We start from the raw sequence: 23,497 nt of genomic DNA on the forward strand, positions 1-23,497 counted from the left end.
GTCATATTTTTATGTAAATGACATATATTATGACAAAACGCGTTTTACTTGTGTTTGAGTCTTAGTTCTAGTGTGTTCAAGAACATCAAGAAGTACTTTTACAAGTGGTAATAGGTGGTATTATTGAAGACACAAGACTACTCAAGAAAAATTGAATCTACAGGTCTCGATACCTCCTTGATACTTGTCGATCTATCGAGACTTAATGAGGCTCAATACCTGACTTGATACCTCTCGATCTAACGAGCTACTGAATTTCTAATATAGTTTGCAACGTTTTATTCTAAGTGGCCTTTGTTTGTAGGTTTGTGTAACCTAATAGGAGAGCCCATTAAAAGACCAATTAAGCTCCTATTAATAAGGTGGTAGAAACAAAAAACCTTAATGCTTCATAAGATTTTCATATTGAAACCATATCCTTCACTTATTGAACTTGTGAGTTCAGAAAATAGAAGAAAGCGATCTTGCTGCGAATCTTGTGCGCCTTTAGGTTTTGTACTAAACAAAGTCTCTGACACCAAGAATTGAATATTTTGTTGGTATTTAGTGTGAAACTATTGCAAATCAACTACAACAATCAAAAGGGTTGCTGTAGAGTTAGCCACATACTGGAATCTTTGCAAATGAGAAATTTTTATAAAAATAAGTCTAATTGAGTATTGGAGCAAATGTTTAACTGTAGGTTTGTATTTTGATTAGTGGATTCAACACTTCCAAAGAATCCACTAATCAAGAAACAAGTGTTACAAGTATAAAGAATCTTTGCTCCAATAAGTCAATACTTGTAACACTTGTTTCTTGATTAGTGGATTCTTTGGAAGTGGTGACTTGAAATTCACCAGATGGAGTTTTTATCTATGAAGATTTTCCCCATCGTGATCAAATTGCCATGTCAAATTTATTTTTTGTTGCACTTAATTTAGTTTGGTGATTTGATTGTGCCTCCACAATATTTGCATGTAATTTGGAGAATTAATCAACTTAAGAAATTAAATTAATTAACCGGTATCAATCTATAACCCAACAATGTTGCCTCCCAAAAAATTAGAAACTTGAGATTGGCATTGATATGATTTGAATTCAACAAAATCTTCAACAGTTTTTCTCTTCAATTTTTGCCTCACGATCTTGTGCTTCACTATAATATTCATCAATTGTATCAAGAACATCCATAGTTTCTTCATTGACTACTTTTGCACAAAATTGTGCAACTTTCGATGATAAAACTCAAATTTTTTTCAATCTCTACAATATTTTCTTTAAAAATTGGCTTTCTATTGTCCTCTCAAATCAATTTTTTCACTTGATGATTTGAACTTGGATTTTATTAAATCATATGAACTTATAGCATTCATTCGAATGTTATAAGACCTGCATCTACTCTACTTCCATTTACTTAGAAAAATGAAAAAGGAAAAAAAGCAAAGGAATAGTTACCAAGGAAAAAGAAAGGTTACAATTACAATAATACAACTAGAAATCAATCTTTTGTGCATGAGAAACTTTACAAGTGCGATAAAGAGCAAGCATGCACTCAGAACTACAATAATGCATTATGCTGCTTCTAAACTAGTAGTTATTTCTGTATATGTTTCCGGTCTACTAGAAGAAGTGCTAGATTCGCCTCTCCTTAGAACAAAAGCTGGTTGTTTAGGAGTTGGAACTGTTACTGTTTCACTATCAAGCATGGTAACAACATTTGACATGGTGGGACGATCACTTGGGTCTTCTTGTATGCATAGGAGTCCAACATTTACGCACTTCGTAAATAGGTCTGCATGGCAAGATTCATGTAGAGTTTGGTCCATTAAATCCAACACCTTGGTTTCTGTCCACAATCTCCATGCCTGAGACAAATTTGAAATCAAAATTGGTATGAAGTAGAAAATGACCAGAGAATGATTTAAAAAAAAATCAAGACACTTACATAACCTATAAGGCTCATGGCTTGCTCTGATCGGTAAAATCCAGTGTTCTTTTTTCCACTAATAATCTCAAGCAAAACTACTCCGAAACTAAAAACATCGGATTTTGTTGAGAAAACTCCATCCAATGCGTACTCCGGGGCCATATACCCACTACATTAGAGAAATTATTATAAATAGATTTAGGGGATTGAAAATTTTTCTACAATATATAAGAACCAACTTTCATAAGAATACAGTCTACTATAAACTTACTAAGTTCCGATTACTCTAGCGGTGTTCGATTCAGTTTTTTTGCCTCTAACAATCTTTGCCAAGCCAAAGTCGGATATTTTGGGGTTCATCTCTTGATCTAGAAGAATGTTGCTAGTTTTCATATCTCTATGGATGCCTTAATCTGGAGTCTTGGTGAAGATAAAGAAGCCCTCGAGCTATTCCCAAGATGATGTTGAAGCGCATCTCCCAATCCAAAAGCATGCTCCGCTTTGGATCTTACAAGGTTTTCCGTTTTCCATTCAATAGAACAATATCAGCAACAGTAACAAGTCAGCTTTTACTCAAACAAGATAATTTATCAATTACTAGTGGATACTAGGAATTTGGTTTAGGAAACCAACCAAATATAAAAGTGTCTAAGCTTTTATTTGGCATGTACTCATAGAGTAAAATCTTTTCATCCCCTTTTATGCAATATCCCCGTAGTCTAACAAGATTCCTATGTTGTAGTTTCGCAATCAACACCACCTCATTTTTAAATTCCTGTAAGCCTTGTCCTGAGGCACTTGAGAGCCTCTTTACTGCCATTTCTTGGCCTCCTGGAAATGTACCCTAAGACCGAATTCATCAAGATCACAATGTCATTAATTACTATTACCGAGAACCTAGTTAACGTGAACAAAAATAACCAGGTAATGTAGATAAAATTACCTTATAAACAGGCCCATAGCCCCCTTGTCCAAGCTTGTTTGCATTTGAGAAACTATCTGTAGCAACTAATATGCTTTCCAAATCAAACAAGGGTAGATCTATGTCTGTCTCATCTTTTTCTCTAAAATCACCTGAGTCTATCAAGTCTTTAACATGTTCACTGTTCATTGTGCGAAGTACTCTATTTCTTTTATCATTGTTTCGGTTTTCTGAGTTAAGAAGACAACAATATATGTATATTTAGATGATAATTACAGGAAACAAATCAAATAGTTTTACTTTGATCAAAGTGGACAAAACTATAGATTGTGCAAGGTGTGCATCATGCAAAGCAATTACCTTTCCTCTTGGCCATCTTTCGTCTCCACAAATATACAAATATAATGGTACTTGAGAAAGCAATCACACTTATAAGAGATACCGCAACAATCAAAGACAATGAAATCTTCCTTGATGAAGCCTCATCTACTGACCCAGGATTACCAACTACCTCTGACGGAGTATTACCTTTACAAGAAAGAAACAGAGCTAGTCTCACTTATAGGTAAAATACGAAAACAACTCTCCATCACTATGTTCTTGACATTGAACAATTGGCAATCAAAATGACAATAAGTCAAATTCAACAAATAGGAGTTTATATGGATAATGGATTGCTACAATTGTTGAAATGTATCTTATAAGTTCAATTCAATTATTGAAATGTATCTTATAAGTTATAAGTGCAATTCATTAACATAGGAATCTTAAATTGGCAGTGGTGAAAAATATAACATATCCTAACCTTGATGAGTGCAATTCAGATTTGAGGCATCCCATACGAAGTTTGGGAGACAGAGGCACCTCATATTTCCATCTGTTGTTGCATTGCAAGTTGAATTAGGCCAATCCTTACAGTCAGCGGGTGAATTGCACATTGGCTCCGGGGGTGGCTTCCAACTAATCTCTACACCTCCAATGTTAGAACTAATTTTGCCCGAATCTTCAAGGAACGAGATGTTTACAAAATGCAAGGACTGATCGAGCGACAGAATTTCAATATTTCTAGCATCACTATTATCTGCATGTTTGACTTCGATGATAAATTTTCGTTCACTTGGATAGATACCATCGACTTGATAGGTGCCAGTAGGTGACTTGAAGCTTAGCTGGCATGTGGAATTGTTGCATTCAAAGCTAAAGTACATGGGATCACCACAATTTGGTCTTGTACTCAGTGGATATGGGATCACGTTTATGCCACAAGGCTCACAGTTCCTTACAGTTGATTCTGCAAAGGTATAAAGTCTGGAATAGTAATTAAACATAGTCTGGATAACATATGGTAAAGATTTTAGTACTATGAATTTTTCTCTCTCTAGGAATTTATGTAAAATCATATGAGATTTTCACTCACTTTGAATACAACTCTATGATTGTAGCCAGTGACAGAGTCAGGATTTTAATTTAGGGGGGAAAGATGAAAATAAAGAGTTGAAGACAAAATCAATTTCAATTTTTTTTAATTAGTATAATTAAAAAAAAATACTTAACTAATTAAACAAAAAAATTTGATTAACATATAAAATTTAATGTAAGTGTTAAGTTTTTTATTTTTTTTTTATTTATTTTTTTCCTTGTGTGTAACGTTAGATTTAGTATAAATGCTGTTGTACTTGAGATACTTCATAGGTGACTACAAATATATTTTTCAAACAAGTAAAAGATTAAAAAAAACAATCAATATATAGTCATTATTATACAAAGTTAAAAGAGCTTCTTACTAATCACTGGCCAAGAAAAGTTTATTACAAGTGGAGCCAAGAATGACAACCCCGTAGCACAATTACATGCAATTGCAAAGTTGAAGACCATAAACTTAAAGCAAACAAAAACATATACAATGCAAATAATAAATCTAAAGATATATATATATATATATATATATATATATATATATATATATATATATATTGAGGGGGTGGGGTTTGGGTGAGGTCGAGGGGGGGGGGGAGAAATGCCCCCTCTCGACCCCCCCTAGCTCCGCCCTTGATTGTAGCACCCAAAAAATCTCCTCCTAGACAAAACTCAAAATTCATTTTCCCTTATGTATCTCTCACGAATAAAGAAAAATATCTTCTTTTTTTTTTTTTTTTTTTTTCCTTTTGCTCTCACACACTTACTATTTTTCTCTCAATGGTGGACTAAATTTTTTTTTTTTTAATCACAGAACTCCCCTAGGCTGCATTTCTCTATTTTTCTCTTCTTGTATACCTTCCAAGTGAAATCCATTTTTTGCTCTCTTGGTTTCACATTCAATTCTATATTTTTTTCCTCCCCCCACAAGGGGGACACTTGGATGAAAGCCATCAAATCATTTGTAATACTATCTATTTATAATACTTTAATTCCGATTTTGTATAATAAATATATTACTTCTTTGACAATGAGTAGACTTTCATTTTACTTTAAGGAATAATCTTTTCTTTCGCACCAAAGAAACCCAGAAAATAACCAATTTTTTTTTTTTTTCAACAAGAAAACGCAATTAGCTTTTCAAGTGACAATTATAATTTGAGGCAGTTTCCAATAGGTGAGGAGCTGGACTAGCATAGGCCACAAGAACAAGAGAAATAAAATAGTAAGTGAGAATGAACATTTATAGAATACTGTTGAATGTATTTTCTCTATATCTTTTGTATAGGCCTAGTGCTAATTGAATAAATATTCCCGGATGTAGACTAAAATTATGGACTGTAATGTTAATTGTCCTTGATTTTAGGTCAATCAGGATATACGCAATAAAGAGAGATATTAGGATATACATAATAAATGGGAAGACCTTATTATACGAGTAATTCTTAGTTGCTCCCGGAGTACGAAGAATGATGTTCCCTTCTCTTACATTCATGGTAGGGTCCATTTCTTTGTACTCCAAAAATACCTAAGAATTTTCCCTGTTATACTAACACTTTTTGCCCCTTCGTACAAAGAAGTGCAACATGCATCATCAGTTCATCAGGGACTAGAAGCAGTAATTAATTTTAAAGATATAAAATATATATATTAACAAAAGAAAGATTAGCGCTATGAATATGAAACAGAAAATCTTATTATACACTCCTATTGCACACTTTTCTTCTTCATCTTCTCCAAAAAAAAAAATGCTTCTAATTAAATTGTTTTTCACAATTTCACAATTTTAACTAAAATAATTTTTTATATGTGATAGATTGATAGTGTGTGTAATAATAAGGAGTGTATGACAATCGTTTCTTAATTTAAAAATTCATGTCCGGGAGAGGTGGTTTCTCACTTCCTTTTCCAACTCAATGATATCAATGCTCTGTTAATTTCAAAAACTACATCTATTATATTAGCCAATTCAATATCTATGGGTGCAATTCAGTAACTGAGTTAGTTCCTACAAATACATATTTCAATTTGTAAAAGGAATACATACCTATATCTGATTTTGGAACGCGGACGAAGATGTTTCGACTGTTTTCATTCCCCTCTTGAAGATCATTTAGATCATCGATCCAAATCCAGCACAAACTGGTACTAGTAGAATGATCACATCTTACTGTGCTGTTTACAGTCACCACATATGAATAAGCCTGACACTGGCAAGTCTCAACGCACTTTATTTCGCATTCTTCTACATTATTTGCAGGGAAGTTAGTTTCCGGATTGCGAACTTGTGTCACATTTAAGCTCAAGAAAGTCGACCCGCTCTTGTCACATCTCGAATTTCTGATGCACCCATCAACAAAATTTTGAGAAAACCAGTTGTTAGTATCAGTTGGTTTCGACCCCGGCAAACATTTGCACTTGAACCAATTGTCGTTATTGCAGCTACCAGATTTCCCACAAGCGTTGTAAATGCTACATTGGTCTTCTGGCGCCTTCCATTCTGTAGACCAATTACCCTTCGTGGTATCCCAGATTAGATATCTTAACTCCCCGTTGTAATCCATCACCAGCCTTGCGTTACTATAATTCTGAGACGGTACTATTTTTGATTGGTTTTTGAAAAATTCAGAAGTCGCATTCGTGGTAAAGTTCGACAACAAGTTGGCTACATGATAAGGCATTTTATCTGACCTCAAGAACTTACCTGGGATCCGACTTTTCCAGTAATCAACCAGTACATTTGTGATAGTGTAGATGTCCTCTCCTGATTCATCTAGCTTAAACGTGAAATTTCCTTTCATAGGGTCACCAGGGTCTGTCCATGAAACCAATTCGATGTTTTCATCCATCTTCATGCCAAGGAGAAATGTATCAGTTGGATTTTTAAAGCTCTCCCAACGAATTACTGACTGATCATCCTCGCTTAAGACCAGGTTTCGAGAATCCAAGAGCTTCACAGTCCGATTTGCGGACGATGATTTAGCAAGACCTGTAGACCAATAACTTTCCCTCCCATTACTCGAAGTATCCAATACCATGAGGTTTCCATCTTCTGCAATTCCAAACTTTCCAGTGGAACCGTTAAGTATTGGTTGGCTTCGGTTGGCAACCCATACAAATGCTCGTTTATCCCATTTGTGATACCATATCCCGACGAACCTTTCCGAGTTAGATCTTTCCATAGGGGTAAAGAATCCAAGTTCGAACTTTCCTCCAGGGGAGACAAGAGTTGAATCGTTGTCAATGACCCACTCGCCATGCACCAAAATATCTCTAGCAGAGCAAAATCCATGAGAGGAACACAAGAAGATTACATACAAGAAGGAGATGGAAGGTGGAAAGGGGTTTGCAGACATTATAAAATAATGGTTTTTATCCTGATTTGCGAGGAAATTTTGCAGTGTTGATACTTGATATGTTCTGTGAATAGTTGCTTGATAGGATAGTCGCTGCTAGTCCACTCACATTGTCTTTGTACAAAAATGCCCCCAATGTTCTTGCTTGTTAGCCAAAAGGCTTCATGATCAAGAAATTTCGTTTATAAAAATGGTTGGAAAAAAAAAAGTAGGCAAATGTAGTATAAGCCATAAGGTCTTTAAACTTCAGTCAAGTTATCTCAATTAATAAAATTTTTTATAGTTAAATAAAAAATTTAAAATTTAATCCTTATTTACATAAAAAAAATCAATCGATATATTGGTTTGATATTCAAAAGATATCGTTAAAAGCGAATACCATAAGTTAAAACTATTTAAAAAAAAAAAAAAACTTTTCAAAACTTTATGCTACTTTAGTAGGATTATTTATTTGTTTGTGATATAAACTATTGTCATTTAGCCTTTCTATATAAAAAAAAAAAAAATATATATATATATATATATATATATATATTTGTCATGTAGCTAATTGCCTAATTTGACTCGTTTGTACATTCTCTCTTAGCTTTTACTTTTAATGATTTTTTTTTTTACAAAGTCATTAAAAAAATAAAAACGTAAAAGGGAATGGAGCTTACTGCAACAGCATAAAAGCTTTATACCTCAAAAGTTATATCTTAAGTTATAACTCGATTAAAAATCTCAGATCTTTTAATCTCAGATCGTATGTCATAAGTATTAAACATAAACATAAATCATTAGTCTTTAGTTTTAGTGGCGATCAAACAGAGCCTTGAGAGAGAATTTATCAGAAACTCTATCGCTTTATTTATTTTTCTCTCTTTTGTCAATTATTAAACTAAGGGTTCGTTTGAATAGAACTTATTGCTGAAAACTGAAAACATTGTAGCAAAATAATTTTTAAAGGGGTAAAAATTACTGTTCATTTCAAAAGTTACTGTTCATTGCCTAAAATCACTGTTTATGGCCAATGAACAATAACAAACACGCGTTGAAAAAAAAAAAAAACTTAAACATAAACAGGCTATCCAAACGCCCTCTAAGTAAAATCAATTCACAATTACTGCTGCTAAACTTATTTATGAAGAAATCGAAGAAATCCGTACTATTTGCTTTTATTGAATGATGTATTTGAGTATAAGTACAACTATACAAGGGGTTAAAGTCTAATAATTAACTCCACGCGTACGTTGGCTATTAGGCCACAAGGTCATAGGTATTTGTAGACCTGTTTGCAACAGGAAGATCCTCCAACCCGTTTCAATTGACGTCTCTGACATAGTGCAAGTTGAACGGTAGCTTGTTACACAAAGCTCAATTATTGGAGATGCATATTGACTCGCATTGACGAGGTTCTCAAATTCCTTCACTCATCTTTCTCGTGGTTTGTTTTTGTTATTTTCTTTGGCTTTACTTTCATGTGTTGGTTTCGGGGATGAATAATTAACATGATTCAAGAACCTTATCGCTCGAGCATGGACCATTCATCTATTTCACACATACTGTGAAGCAAATGGTTGTGCAGACGCGTTAGCAAAAATGGGTGGAGATCAACATCGCATTTTGGAAACATATGGGACATGCCCTCCTTTTGTTTATCCAGCTACTGTATGGCATATAGGGCAGATAAGTTTAGGACCAGTAGACTTTGTCCCCTACATCAATTGCTACCCATTTGGGTACTGATGAAATGAGACACGTCTACGTCTGCGTTTCCTTTTTTTTTTTTTTTTTGAGCATTTTGTGGTTGTGGTAGCTTTTTTAGTGGGTCTCATGTACTGTTCATGAGACCCACAAACCTCTTTTTTCAATAAAATTTTTATTAAAAATAGGTCTCACGGCACTATTCACATATTTAAAAATTATTTTGTTTGTGTTTTTAATTTTCAGCAAAATAAGCGGTATCCAAATACACCTGCATCTATGAATTAAAATAAGCCAACACAAAATAATAATAATAAAACTTCTCTATACAATAATAAAAATGATTTTTATTTGTGATATTTACAAGCTTATAAACAAAAACAAAAATACAACCGTGCCAAGTATAGTATATCTAAAAGCTGAAGTATAGTATTTATTATTACTACGCTTCAGTTGAGCCACATAGAATCCATGTCATTATCTTTTTTCTTTTCAATTTTCCTATAATTGTTTTTAACGGTGAAAATGGGCTTTTGCCCTTTTCGCAAAAACAAAAAAAAATCAGCATGTTGTCCCATTTCCCAAACTAATTAGGAAAATGCCCCTCTTTTGAAACTCGATTTTATAAAAATAGAGTTAAGACTTATAGCGGCATTTTAAGGAACTTATAGTGACGTTTTAAGGAGCCTATAGTGGCGTTTTGGAACTCGATCTTCATGAAATCGAGTTATAGGTAAAAAAAAAAAAAAAATTTGCATGGAACTCGAGTTCATGGAGCTCGAGTTCTAAAATGCTACTATAGGTCCTTAAAACGTTACTATAGGCTCCTTAAAATGTCGCTATAGGACTCAATATATATATATATATATATATATATATATATATATATATATATATATATATATATATTTATAAACTCGATTTTGAAAAAATCGAGTTTCAAAAGAGGGACATTTCCCTAATTAGTTTGGGAAATGGGGCAACATGCTGATTTTTTTTTTTGCGAAAAGGGCAAAAGCCCATTTTCCCTTATTTTTAACATTTATTTTTTTAAAATATTTATACTTCTCCAACTTTTCTCCATCTTTTATATTTTCATCTCCCCACTACTCTCTACATTAATATCATTCTTCCTCTTCCCCTTCATCTTCATTTATTTATTTTTTTCTTATTAACACAATCTTACTATAAATTCGTCATCATCTCTTCCATTCTATGCATAGTTTTCCCTCACAAAACAAAGGCTCTCTCTCTCTCTCTCTCTCTCTCTCAATTTTTTGGTGGATTTTTTTATTCTTCTTGTATCTCTACTTTAGGCTAATAATTTTTTATATTCTTTAAAACTGTACTTTAGGTTAATGCGATTTAGTTTTGTTTTTTACATTTTTTTTTTTTTTGTTCTCTTTGATTGTTGAATTTTATCTTATTGCGTTATAAAGAATTAAATATAGCATATAAAATATAGTATTATTCTATTACATAGCATGGTTTGGATAATTTGGTACTTATTCTATGACACATCATGATATTTTATAGTGCTCAATTTAGATGTTAAACTATGAGACTTTACTAATTTATTTATTTATTTTTAATCCTTTGTGGTGGACAAACTGCTATTAATAGTTGTATTAGAAGTACTCTATAATGTCATTTATTTAGAAAAAAAAATAAAAGTTAGCCAAATGAAAATAATCAGATGGGTGACAAATTTTAGCTTTTGCAATTTTGCTTTAATTGTTGTTATTACTAGTAAGTTGCCCGTGCAATGCACAGATAATTTTGTGATATTTTATGTAAGACAGTTTTGGATAATATTGTACATATATTATAAAGAAAAAGTAAACTGCATTAGAGTAAAGAAACATATACATTTTGAGATATTAAAAATTAGTTTAGTAGCTTCACTGCATATTTGTAGCCTTCTTAAGGTAAGATTAATTTTTTTTTTTTAAATCATGAAACCAAAAATAAATGCAAAAGAGTAACAGGATCATGAAAATCAATTAATTTGTGCGGTGTTCACATATTTCATACCAAGAAATGAAAGTATACCCAACTCTCTGATTGTCTTCCACTCATCGATAGTGCAACATTAAGACATGGTGTGGGCAAGTATGTATGCATGTGTCTTACAGATGATTTAAAATTAAACCATGGTAAAATATGACTTTACATTGTGCACCAAATATTCTCTCTACTTATATACCCAAAACAAAAACTAATGTACTCCTGGGTAACAGTGGGTATGCTAAAAAACATGAAAAATAGAGAAAGATGTGGTGTAAGCTTAGGCAATTAATGAGATATTAATGAGATAACAGTAAAATAAATTAATGTGAACTTTTGGGTAACAGTAAAAAACACTTAATGAAAGAGGTAAAAAAAAAGGCTAAATGCAAAATTAAAGCGCCACTTTGCAGGACCTTATGCACTCCTGCATGAGGTCTCTGCTTATATATATATATATATATATATATTGATGATTATTATTTTATAACAATGCATATATAGAAATTTAATTCTTAGATTTTGCTAATAATTTTTTATTTAATAATATGTGTTGGGTGGATGAAATTACAATTTTTTAAAGAAGATAACCTTAATAGATTATCAAAAAATAAATTGTTTTTCCTAATTGGTCCAATTAATCATTGTTAAGTTTATTAATTTTCTTAGTTACGTTTTTTGGTGTTTTGGATTGTAAGCAGAAAAAATAAAGTTTGAGAAAGTTCGTTTAAAACTAAAAGAATAATTTTCAAATTTTATATATTTTTTAATGATTCACAAAATGTTATAAATAACTTTTATTAAAAAATGAATATTTTCGTTAACTTGCCTTTTGAATTTCTGAGAAAAATTGTATTGTTTTCATTTTGGTACAACAAAATTTATATTTATGATTTATGATTGTTCTTATATTACATTTATGATTGTTCCTATAATAAATAAAAATATGATTATGAAATAAATTATTCTTTATTAAATTAGTTTAAATTGTAAAAAATAAAAAATCACCATAAAAATGATTATCATGCGCAACGCGCGGTTCGTGGCTAGTTGGTACTAAAAGTTCAATCTTAATCCATAAAGATTCCTACACTCCTCTTATTTACAAAACTCAACAAACTAACCAAATCCCATCTAGTGTTATCAACATATCTACTAGTAAAATAAATAAATTTTCATAAGATGAAACTTTGTAAGCCTTGAAACTGTAACTCAATTCAAACGGTAAAATAACTGTAAAGTTGTGATTTACAACTAGTTTGTGTTGGCTTTAATTCCATGCCAAATTTGATTGTAATTATGTTCAATCTTGTGTACCCTGTATTTTATGTGGGATTTATTTGTAAGGGTTGTGTGTGGGAGAGAGTATGAAGACTCAAGGCAACATTAAAGACTACATAAGTTTTCGTGGGTATCTCACGAGTAGCCTTCCCATGAAGTGAAGCATGTGCTCAGCACATGACTAGAATGCTAGGAGTCATGACAGATGGTGATAGTTGGTATTTGCAAGTGTCTCGCGGGTAAGGCCTTCCAGTGAGATACCCGCGAAACAGTCTATTTTGCTATTTTGTTATATCTGCTCCACTACATCCTCATACACACTATATATACCCATATATTGAAAGGAGTGCTTTTCAGAGAGAAAACCCTAGTCACAAACTCTTGAGAGTTAGAGATTGTCATACCCACAATCCTCTACACCATCCATTGTGGTTTTCCTCAACTCCTACCTCTCCATATCCAAATCCTTGAGAGGTTGATAGCCCAAACAATTACCACACCCATACTAGGTGTTAAGTGAGGTTTTGGTGCTGCTGGTAAGTATTGGAAGAAGCCAAGCTTTGGCGGATGCAATCGGACGCATTGCGGGATCTGGAAAGCTAGACAAGACATGGTTCCAAGAAGCCTTGTTGGAGTAGGAGCTTGGAAGGCTTAGGTGCACTGGGTAGATTAAGCTTGGAAGGTCTCTTGCTATTCGTGTATCCTAACTTATTGTTTAGTGGATTGATTTACCGTTTGGAGGGTAGCAGAGAAGTTTTTCACCGAGTTCTTTGGTTTCCTCTTTGATAACACATCGGCGTGTTATTTTGTGTTTGCATTCTTCTTCCCTACTCTGTTAGCTTTCATTTTACTGCTATTATTTGATGAATATGGCTTAGAGTAGCTTTATTATTTGTTCGCTCGCATTTACTCTATTCCACACTTAGTCTAAGTTAGAGTAAAACCAACTGAGCCGTATTTTTTTTTTTTTTTAATTTGGGATCTAAGCAGCTCTTGTGTTTCTAACACAAATTCGAGCTTTCAATAACCATATAATTTGCAATGAATTTCAAAAACATAAAATTATAATTTGCAATGATTAGTTCCTAAGACATCAAATACTAGAATTTTTTTATAAGCCTGGAAACTTCAAAATTTTCGTTGGACTTGAAATGGTTTATATACATGGTTTTAAAAACCGATACGGTGAAAGAACCAAAAAAGGAGCTAATTACCGGTTTTAAGGTCCGACTGGGGTTCGACCGATGGTCGAATCGGTGACGTCATAAATAATTTAATTATTATTTATTTAAATTATATAAATAATTTTTTTTTTTTGAGAAGTATATAACATTTTTTAAAGAATTTAACATAAAAACATTACAAAACAATCATGCTTAATATAATAAACTTTCAACAAAACCAAATAAATAAGTTCATTAGTCATTATATTTGCATCCAAATGGCAAATAACAAATAAGTTCATTACATCCAAATAGGAAATAAGTTATAAAGTTTCAAACAAACAACTAATAAGTTTTAAGGCCCAAGTCTCATTTGTTATGAAGAAAATTGAAATCAATATCATCATGTGAACCAAATGCTCCACCACTAGCATCATTATCATCATCCTCATCCTCATCTTCTTCATCTTCAATAGGTATAGGATGATTTTATCTTTAAATCTGGGAGGAGCATCATCTTTATTACCAAATGATTCCAAATTGATGTCATCATCATCCTCAATCACTTCATTTTCCATATCTATACAAATTCCAAAACCAAATAACAATAAATAAAATAACGATTCTAATAATTATTTCTCATAAATCATAAATAGTCTAATTAAAATATGCAACTAGGCAAAGAATTGTTATAAGCTAACCTCTTTGTACATGGCTAGAAGACCCTTCTTCGATTGGATGGGCTCCCTCTTCATATAATGCATTCTCTATCTCCTCATGATCCAGAAATGGAGGTTCCTCATTTTCCACTACCCAAAATTCAGTTTTATCAATACTTGCACAATCAATGGGATCAAAATTGAACTTCTTCCTTTTGACTCTATATCACAAGATGAATATAATGAATAATTGATAACCAAATGACTTATATTTCACAATCACAAAGAACTCACTTGACCAAATTAGTGAATCACTCATATTTTCCCACAAAAACGTTGAAACAAAGAGATTATATAATATATACCTTTCTTTCAATCGGTAGTTATAATGAACATACACAAGATCATTAAGTCGTTGATGCTCCAATCTATTTCTTCTTTTGCTATGTATTGGTTCAAAAACACTCCAATTCCGCTCACATCCTGAAGAGGAGCTGTTTGGCTAAGGATCCGAATTGCAAATTTTTGTAAGGTTGGAGCACAAGATCTAAACAACTTCCACCACTCATCTAAGTTCCATATACAACACAAAACAAAGATACAATAAATCAATAAACATACTTATCCCAAAAATATAAAAAAAGAGCTATGATCTTTAAAACATATTTTCATTTCATTATTAGCTAAAGTAAACAATATCTTACCCAGCTGAGATGTCTTGGCTGATTCTTGAGCAAGTTGGGTTCCAAAAGTTTGTTCACGCTCTCGAAATAGCCTTAATTCCTTCACCAACTTCAATCGGCCAACTGAAACTTTTGATTCAATAACATTTGTCACAACAGATTGTGTCTCTAGCCTCTTATTAAGAGTAGATGAGTCATATTGGAATGCAAGATTCAACCAATAAGCAGTAGCATGAATATCTCTATAGAATTGATTATCCCAACGATCCTTGATAATATTAACATAAGACTCCCATAGTCTCTTCTTGTCCTTGAAATTTTTTTTGATTCCATCAATTACTCTATACATGCCATCATATACATAACCCATAGCTAGTTTTTCATCAAAATCAACAATGCATAATAAACGAATCAATGGTGACATAATATGCACAATTACATGACAATCATTCCAAAATTAATTGTCAAGAATGATTTTCACCACTGCCTTTGCTTTCTTATCTTTTGCATATCTTGATTCAACATAAAATTTGCTAGTCACCAATGCTTGTAAGTCATGCTTATGTTCCTTAAGACTCCCTAAGGCAATGAAAGTAGTAGCAAACCTAGTTGGCCCTGGACGCACAATTTCCGTCCAATTTTTTTCTAGTCCTCAACCAAGCTTGCAAAGCCACATGATTATAGATGAACACTGTGATCTTGGATGCACGCTTTGCAAGTTTAGCTACATGATCCATCTTCCCAATCTCCTTAAAAATTAGGTTTAGGCAATGTGCTGCACAAGGTGACCAACTAATGTTCCTATATTTTCCACACAAAATTCTTCCAGCAACTACATAATTTGTAGCATTGTCAGTGACCAAATGTACTATATTTGCAGGACCAATCCAATTAACAATTTCATCAAACAAGTTACTCAAATTAATAGCATCCTTAACCAAGTCAGAAGCATCAACAGAACTTATAAAAACAATTCCTTTAAGACAATGGACAAGGAAATTAATCAATGTTCTATGCCTAGTATCAGTCCACCCATCAGCCATTATTGTACAACCAGTGTCAGCCCAATATGAATGATGAGAATCAACAATCAATTGGACTTCTCTTTTTGCTTCTCTCAACAAAGGCACTCAAAGGGCATGATAATTTAGGCCTCTATATCCAGGACCATAAGAAGCTACAACATTGAGCATAGGTTGATAATAACTAGAATTCACAGCATTAATTGGAATGCAAGCATCATACATCCATCTTGCTGCAGCCATATCAACCCTCAACTTCTTTTCTTTGCCAGCAAGAACACTTTTAATAGAAGGTTGAGCTCCCGGTGTTGTTCTAGAAGCGAAGTAAATTACCAATGTCACCAACCTTTCTCTTGTCAAGATTGGATCTTGGTGGAAAATTACTAGGAGCACCACTTCTATTTCCCCTACCTACCCCCTACCTCTAGGAGTAATTTCTTGGACATCTTCAAATTCTGGTGAGTCCTCTAATGGCGAATAATTAGATGCTTCTTGACCCTTTTTTGTTTGTTCTTTATATTTAGCAATTTCGTTCAAATTCTCAACCATTTGAAACCTAACATCATAAGGTACACCCATACATGCAGCCACATCACCTTTAATTCCAGCTAGATGTCTTTTCATCTTATTGATGCCCCCTCCTTTATAACTTTTCCCACAATGTATACATCTATAACTACTTTTTCCATCTTTCAACTCTTCAGTTACATGATCCCATGCAGGATCACATTTTGCTCTCATAGATGAAGAATTAGCATTAGACCCGGTTGTAGAAGCATGTTCATTAGTTGGTACAGAGGCGGACTCCGTTTCACTTAACAATTTCAGACTGGCAGCAACTATTTTATCAACAAATAAATTCATCAACACAACATAGTGACATACACAAACAATCATATAATACTCTGTAAACAATATTTCTGTAAATCAAATCCACAACATACACAAAATCCACAACATGTATTTTACAATGCTCTGTAAATCAAATCCACAACATACTCTGTAAGTGTAAACTAATAATTGAAAGATAAAAGTTACCACTTACCAGGAAGTCACGAAATAGAGAACCTGAGATGAAGCCAAGAACAGAGAATCTGAGATGAAGCCAAGAGAAATAAAAAAAAAAACGATAAAACAAATTTAAGAAAATGATCAAAAGCAAAATCAAAAGAAAAGAATGTTACCTGATGAAGCCGAGCCAAGAAACAGAGAGCAGAGCACTTCAGAGGAAAAAAAAAAAAAAAACCCAGCATTTCAGATTTCAGAATCCACGATCACAACCATAAATTTCTCCTGAAAACGAGAATTGAAGCATGGAAATGAGAAATTTAAGTGAAAAAAGAAAAGAAAAATGAAAAGAAAGAAATGGAAATTGAAATGAAAAAAGAAAGGGAAAAATAAAAAATGAAATTGAAGCATACCATTTTTAGTTTCGATCAAGCGAAGAAAAGATCGTGGGCGTGGCGCCGACGCCGTTATGCTTGAAGGCGTGATGGTGGGCGTGGCGGTGTGCGTGGAGGCAGAGAGAGTGAGCAAAGTTGGCGAGGCAGAGAGGTGAGGGTCGCGAGGCAGAGAGGGCGAGGGTGCGAGGCAGAGAGGCGTGCCGCGTGAGGAAGTGAGGGGCGAGGGAGCGAGGGAGTGAGGGCGTGAGGGAGTGAGGGAGCGAGGGAGTGAGGGCGTGAATGCGAGGGAGTGAGGGAGTAAGGGGCTGAGGGCGCGCGCGCAAGGGAGTGAGGGGCTGAGCGTTGAGGGCGTGAGGCCGTGAGGGAGAGTGTGAAGCAACGAGTATGAGAGCTTGAGGAGGCTGGAGGCGTGAGGAGAGAACTGAGAAGAGAACTAGAGAAGTGAGAGGGCTGAAAGCCTGAAAGGATTTAGGGTTAATTTTGAGCGGCAAAATGGCGTAGCTTAGGCAGATGACTAGTTCCCGGTTCGACTAGCCAGTTTTGTGGTTCTTAAGGTTGAACCGGCCGGTCGGTATTGTTTAACATTTTTTACACTATTTCTGGTTTTATAGCATAACCAGACCGGATTTAAGGCCGGTTCCCAGTTGAACCTGTTGGACCGGCCGGTCCGGTCCGGTTTTTAAAACTATGGATAAATCTAATCAAGTTCATATTCTTAATAATCTTTATGATTATGGTTAGACTATCTCCTAGTGATTAGGCTCAAAATCACGTATAAGCTTGTAATATGCACCAAAAGAAATTAGCTTCTATGTCAATATATAAAACCTCCACTAGCTGGGTCCAAAGCATAGTCAGATTATACATATAAATTTCCCGAATTTTTACAGTTTAATTTTAGTCCATACCCAAAATCATATTTCACGGACTGAAATTAATTTCAGTCTTTGGTTACTTTCACAAAAATGACACATGCTTGACCCAAATTTGAAGGAGATAGAAAGTTTCTAAATAACTATCTTAATCAAAAAAGTTTATAATATTTCAATAGGAAGAAATTTTAGTTATTTTCTGTACATCAATGTAGCCAATAAATCTATAGTAGTTTTTTTTTTTAGAAGAAATTTTAGTTCTTTCTTTGCATCAATGTAGGCTAAATTTGTTTAAGAAAACATTAATGAATATTTAATAAATGTACTTTGTATTTTAAGCCAAAATATAACTAAATAAAAAAAAAAAGGTTACTTACATCCATCAATGCCTAATCAAAAAACTCTTACAACTTCCCAATCACATTACTCCAACATAATCTAAAATCCACCATAATCAATTCAATTACTAAGAATGTTGTCCCAAAAATATTACTAGAATCAACTATCCTAGGGCTTAACTATTTAAAATCACTAGATCAATAGTAAAAGAGATAATAAAGTGCTTACCTTAATAATCTACAAAATCTTCGAACCTTTTCTCGATGGAACACTTCGGTAGTCTTCTCTCTAGAGTTATATATATGACACAAAGGTGACTAATAGGTCTAAGGAGTAAGGAGACTAGGTTTTATTAAAGTATATTATATATATATATATATATATATATATATATATATATATATATATATATATATATATATCTCGATGAGTCAGGAAATCCTGCTCGTCCAGGCATGGCCATAGACAAGGAAAGAACAATAAATGAAGCCTTTAATTACTGAGCCGTTATGATTGGACGAAGTAATGAGAATAACAGCTCAGAAGTCTCCATATCTCAGCATTAACTATCAAAGGTGTTACCCAGACAAGAGATTAAACCACCATTAATGGGCTTCCAACGGCTAGGAGAACAGAGGCTTATATAAGGCACATCCGACCAAAGGTAGAAAATCATTCATCAGAATTATATTCCCATCAGCTAGAATTTTCCAATTCTCTCTCTCTCTCTCTCTCTCTCTCTCTCTCATATTCTAACTTTGTCATCGTAGGTTCACCGATGACCTATTTGTTACATTTCCTTATCATCTTGTTGGTTATGCCGGAGCCATCTAGACAATCCCAACCACTAACAATTTTGGGATCATCAATTTGGTGCCATCTGTGGGGAACTTTCTTTTTCCTAATCCTAAGGACAGAAACGTTGCCCTACCTATGTTGTCATCCAAATGGAGTCCAATGCGCAACTAGAGTCAGCTGCCTTAACGTTGCAAGTCTAAGCTCTCATGGCCAGTGTCGAAGAACTAACGAAACAAAACCAGGAGATGAGACAACAGTTGCGACATGAAGAAAACCGCTCACCAAGAAGAATCGAAAACAACAAGAAGGAAGATGAAGCGTAAGACCCAGAAGGAAGCTAAGGGAGAGACGGCTCGAGGAGAACAGAGTGGTTTGATGAGGCAAGCAATGACCCCCTGAGGAGCATAAGGAAAGAGATGGATGAGCTTAAGAATACAATGAAAGGGAAAATGACAAAGAATTTGGATAGGATGGTGAGAAGAACGGATTCCCCGTTCACACAGAAAGTCCTCGAATACCCCTTCCTACTGAAATTTCGAAATCCGCATCTGGAATTGTATGATGGGTTGAAGGACCCACTGGATCACATTACCACCTTTAAAATGACCTTGAGCCTGCAACAAACCCCAGATGAAATAATGTGTCAATCCTTCCCAACCACCCTCAAGGGAGCAGCCCAAGTGTGGTTCAGTAAGTTGGCATAATCTTCTATTGGTGATTTTGATTAGCTTAGTAGCCTATTCGTCTAGTAGATCATTTATTGACGATTAGATAGGGAGAAGGAGAATTTTTGAGATCATACATGAAGCGGTTTAACAAAGAAGTGCTAGAAGTGGACGAAGCCAAGGACCAGAGATTTAAAGAGTTCGTCGTGGCACTTGCTAAGAGTCCTCCAGCATTAATGATGGATTTTCTTATAAAGGCTTAGAAGTACATTAATGTGAAGGACGCTTTGGTAGCAATAGAGGTGGGTGGACCTTAAACATCCAAGGCAGGCTCTCAAGACGACCAGAAAGGGCAGAATAAGGAAAGGAGAGATCACTCGCCGAACAATGACAGGGGCAAGCGAAGGGATGACAAGGCTCGAAAAATGGTAAACTTTACACCCTTGGCAATGCCCATTGACCAAATCTTGATGCAGATTAAGGATGACCATCAGCTTAGGTGGCTGAAGCCATTGAGCAGTTCACCCAATGCCCGAAACAAGAAAAAGTATTGCCGCTTCCACTGAGACCATGGACATTACACTAACAAGTGCAGAGACCTCAAAGAATAAATAAAAGAGCTGATCTAGAAAGGAAAATTGCAAAAGTTTGTCAAGAAAAACACATATGGACGACCAAAGCAGGAAGACCTAACCAGGTCAGAAGAGAAGTCCAAAGACGATGATAGTCATGAGAGTGGCCAAAAAGTGCCATAGGAGAGATAAGGATGATCAACGGTGGTCCGACAATGAGGGGCTCTTTCAAATCCCTCAAGAAGTCATAGCAAAGACAGGTCAACAGTGTCCACATGATACCACCAAAGAAACACAAGAAAAGAGAAGCAACAAACATGATTTTCTCAGAGGAAGACACAGAGGTGTGAAACAACCACATGACGACCCCCTAGTCATCATGATAATGATAGAAGGGTTCAACACTAGAAGAATTTTTGTAGACAATGGAAGCTCCGTTGACATCATTTACCTTTCCACCTTCCAACAAATGAAAGTAGACCCAATCAGGCTTCATCCATTCGAATCCCCCATCATTAGCTTCAGTGGGGATAAGGTTTACCCAAAAGGAATAGTAACCTTAATAGTTACAGTAGGTACGTATCCCCCGCAAATAACGAGGCAACTCAATTTCCTGGTGGTAGATTGTCCCTTGTCCTACAATGTCATCATTGGACGACCAACTTTTAACCGTTGGACAGTTGTGACCTCAACATACTATTTAAAGGTAAAATTCCCTATAGAAAATGGGGTGGGAGTGATCAAGGGGGACCAAGTTCTAGCTTGTAAGTGTTATCAAGCAGTATTAGCATCAAAAGAGAACCACACGTGGATGATTGAAGAAAAGAGCCCCGAGACGGTGGAAACACTGGAAACAGTGGAACTGGTGGAAAGGGAGCCTATGAAGGTGACGACCATAGGAGCAAATCTTGGTCCTGATATGAAAAAAGGTATAGTAGAATTCTTGAAAAGGAACCTATATGTGTTCGCCTAGAGCCATGAGGACATGCCCATCATTTCAGAGAACGTCATTCAACACCGGCTAAACGTGTATCCAGGGAAAAAGCCCGTCCAGCAAAGAAGAAGAGTCTTTGCACTCGAGAGGAACAAGGCCATCATGGATGAAGTCAATAAGCTCCTGGCTGCCAAGTTCATCCGAGAGGTGTACTACCCGGAGTGGCTGGCTAATGTTGTCATGGTGAAGAAAGCCAACGGGAAATGAAGGATGTGTGAATTTCACAGATCTAAACCAGGCCTGCCCAAAGGATAGTTTCCCCTTGCCATGAATTGACTAGCTCGTTGATTCTATGGCGGGACATAAGCTCCTAACATTTATGGATGCATTCTCAGGGTACAACCAGATTCAGATGTTAGAAGAAGATCAAGAGAAGACGGCTTTCATCACCAGTCAAGGACTCTACTATTACAGGGTCATGCCATTTGGATTAAAGAATGCAAGAGCTACTTATCAAAGGTTAGTGAACCAAATGCTCAGTGAGTAAATCAGGAGAAACATGGAGGTATATGTAGATAATATGCTTGTCAAGAGCAAAGAGGTAGAAAGTCATTTGGATGACCTCGTGGAAACCTTTGAAACATTGAGACGATAGTAGATGAGGTTGAACTTAGCAAAGTGCGCGTTCTAAGTCTCCTCGAGAAAGTTACTTGGCTTTATGTTGTCACAACGAGGAATAGAAGCCAATCCGAAGAAAGTGAAAGCCATATTAGAAATGGCCTTACCAAGGAACATCAAGGAGGTGCAGAAATTGATGGGAAAAGTGGCAGCGCTTAATTGCTTCATCTCAAGGGCGACGAACAAATGCCTCCCCTTCTCCAAAACTTTCAAACAGGCCTTCACATGGATCGACGAATGCAAAGCAGCGTTCCGGGAGGGCAAAGACTTGTTTCTATATTTAGTTGTCTCCGCCACAACAGTAAGCGCAGCCCTGATTTGAGAGGAATCAAGGATCCAGCACCTTGTATACTACGTAAGCCAATCTTTTCAGGGAGCGGAGGCGAAATACCCACGCATCGAGAAGATCACTTTTGCTCTAATCGTCGATCCATGTGAAGCTGTGTCCTTACTTTCAAGCAAACCTGATCCTCGTCATGACAGACCAACCAATCAAGAAAGCGATGAACAAACCAGATGCCACAGGCCGAATGGTACAATGGGCAGTCAAGCTGAGCTAATTTGACATCGAGTACAAACCTCGAATAGTGATAAAGGCCCAGGTACTAGTAGACTTCATCACTGAATTCACCATGCCCGAAGATAGCTTGACGAACACAACAGAGTCATGGACGGTACAAACTGACGGATCGTCAGCAAAAGGAAGTGGTAGAGTCGGAGTTGTCATAACCTCATCGAAAGGGGACATCCTGAAGTACGGGGTCCAGCTCTAGTTCCCAGCCACCAAAACGAGATAGAGTACGAAGCCATACTAACGGGGCTCAAGTTAGCCAAGTCTATGGAAGTCAAAAAGGTACTCTTGAAGAGTGACTCTAGGCTAGTAATCAAGAAAATCAAAGGGGATTATGAAGCAAAGGAACAAAGAATGCAAAAGTACTTGAAGTTGACAAACCAACTTGCAAGAAACCTGGAACAGGTAGAATTTGTACAAGTCCTATGGAGTTTGAACATAGAAGCGGATGAAGTAGTGAGACAAGCATCGTCAAAAGCCGAAGACAATCCACTGGGGATAAAATTGGAGGTACAGAAATTCCCCAACATTAAGGACTTCCATACCTTTGCAATACAAGGG

At 35.3% G+C, this 23,497-nt stretch overlaps 1 protein-coding gene and 1 pseudogene across 1 annotated transcript; one reads left to right on the forward strand and one right to left on the reverse strand.

The window, feature by feature from the left end:
• Positions 1–1,376: 1,376 nt before the first annotated feature.
• Positions 1,377–7,649, reverse strand: LOC142640806 (G-type lectin S-receptor-like serine/threonine-protein kinase At4g03230; annotated as a pseudogene).
• A 13,252-nt stretch (positions 7,650–20,901) lies between these two features.
• LOC142639836 (uncharacterized) lies at positions 20,902–21,954 on the forward strand. The gene is made up of 2 exons (XM_075813973.1): positions 20,902–21,682; positions 21,791–21,954. The coding sequence occupies exons 1-2, from the start codon at positions 20,902–20,904 to the stop codon at positions 21,952–21,954; spliced, it is 945 nt and encodes a 314-aa protein (XP_075670088.1).
• The last annotated feature ends 1,543 nt before the right edge of the window (positions 21,955–23,497 follow it).

Source organism: Castanea sativa, chromosome 6, assembly GCF_040712315.1.
Source record: "Castanea sativa cultivar Marrone di Chiusa Pesio chromosome 6, ASM4071231v1".
In the NCBI taxonomy this organism is placed as follows: Eukaryota; Viridiplantae; Streptophyta; class Magnoliopsida; order Fagales; family Fagaceae; genus Castanea; species Castanea sativa.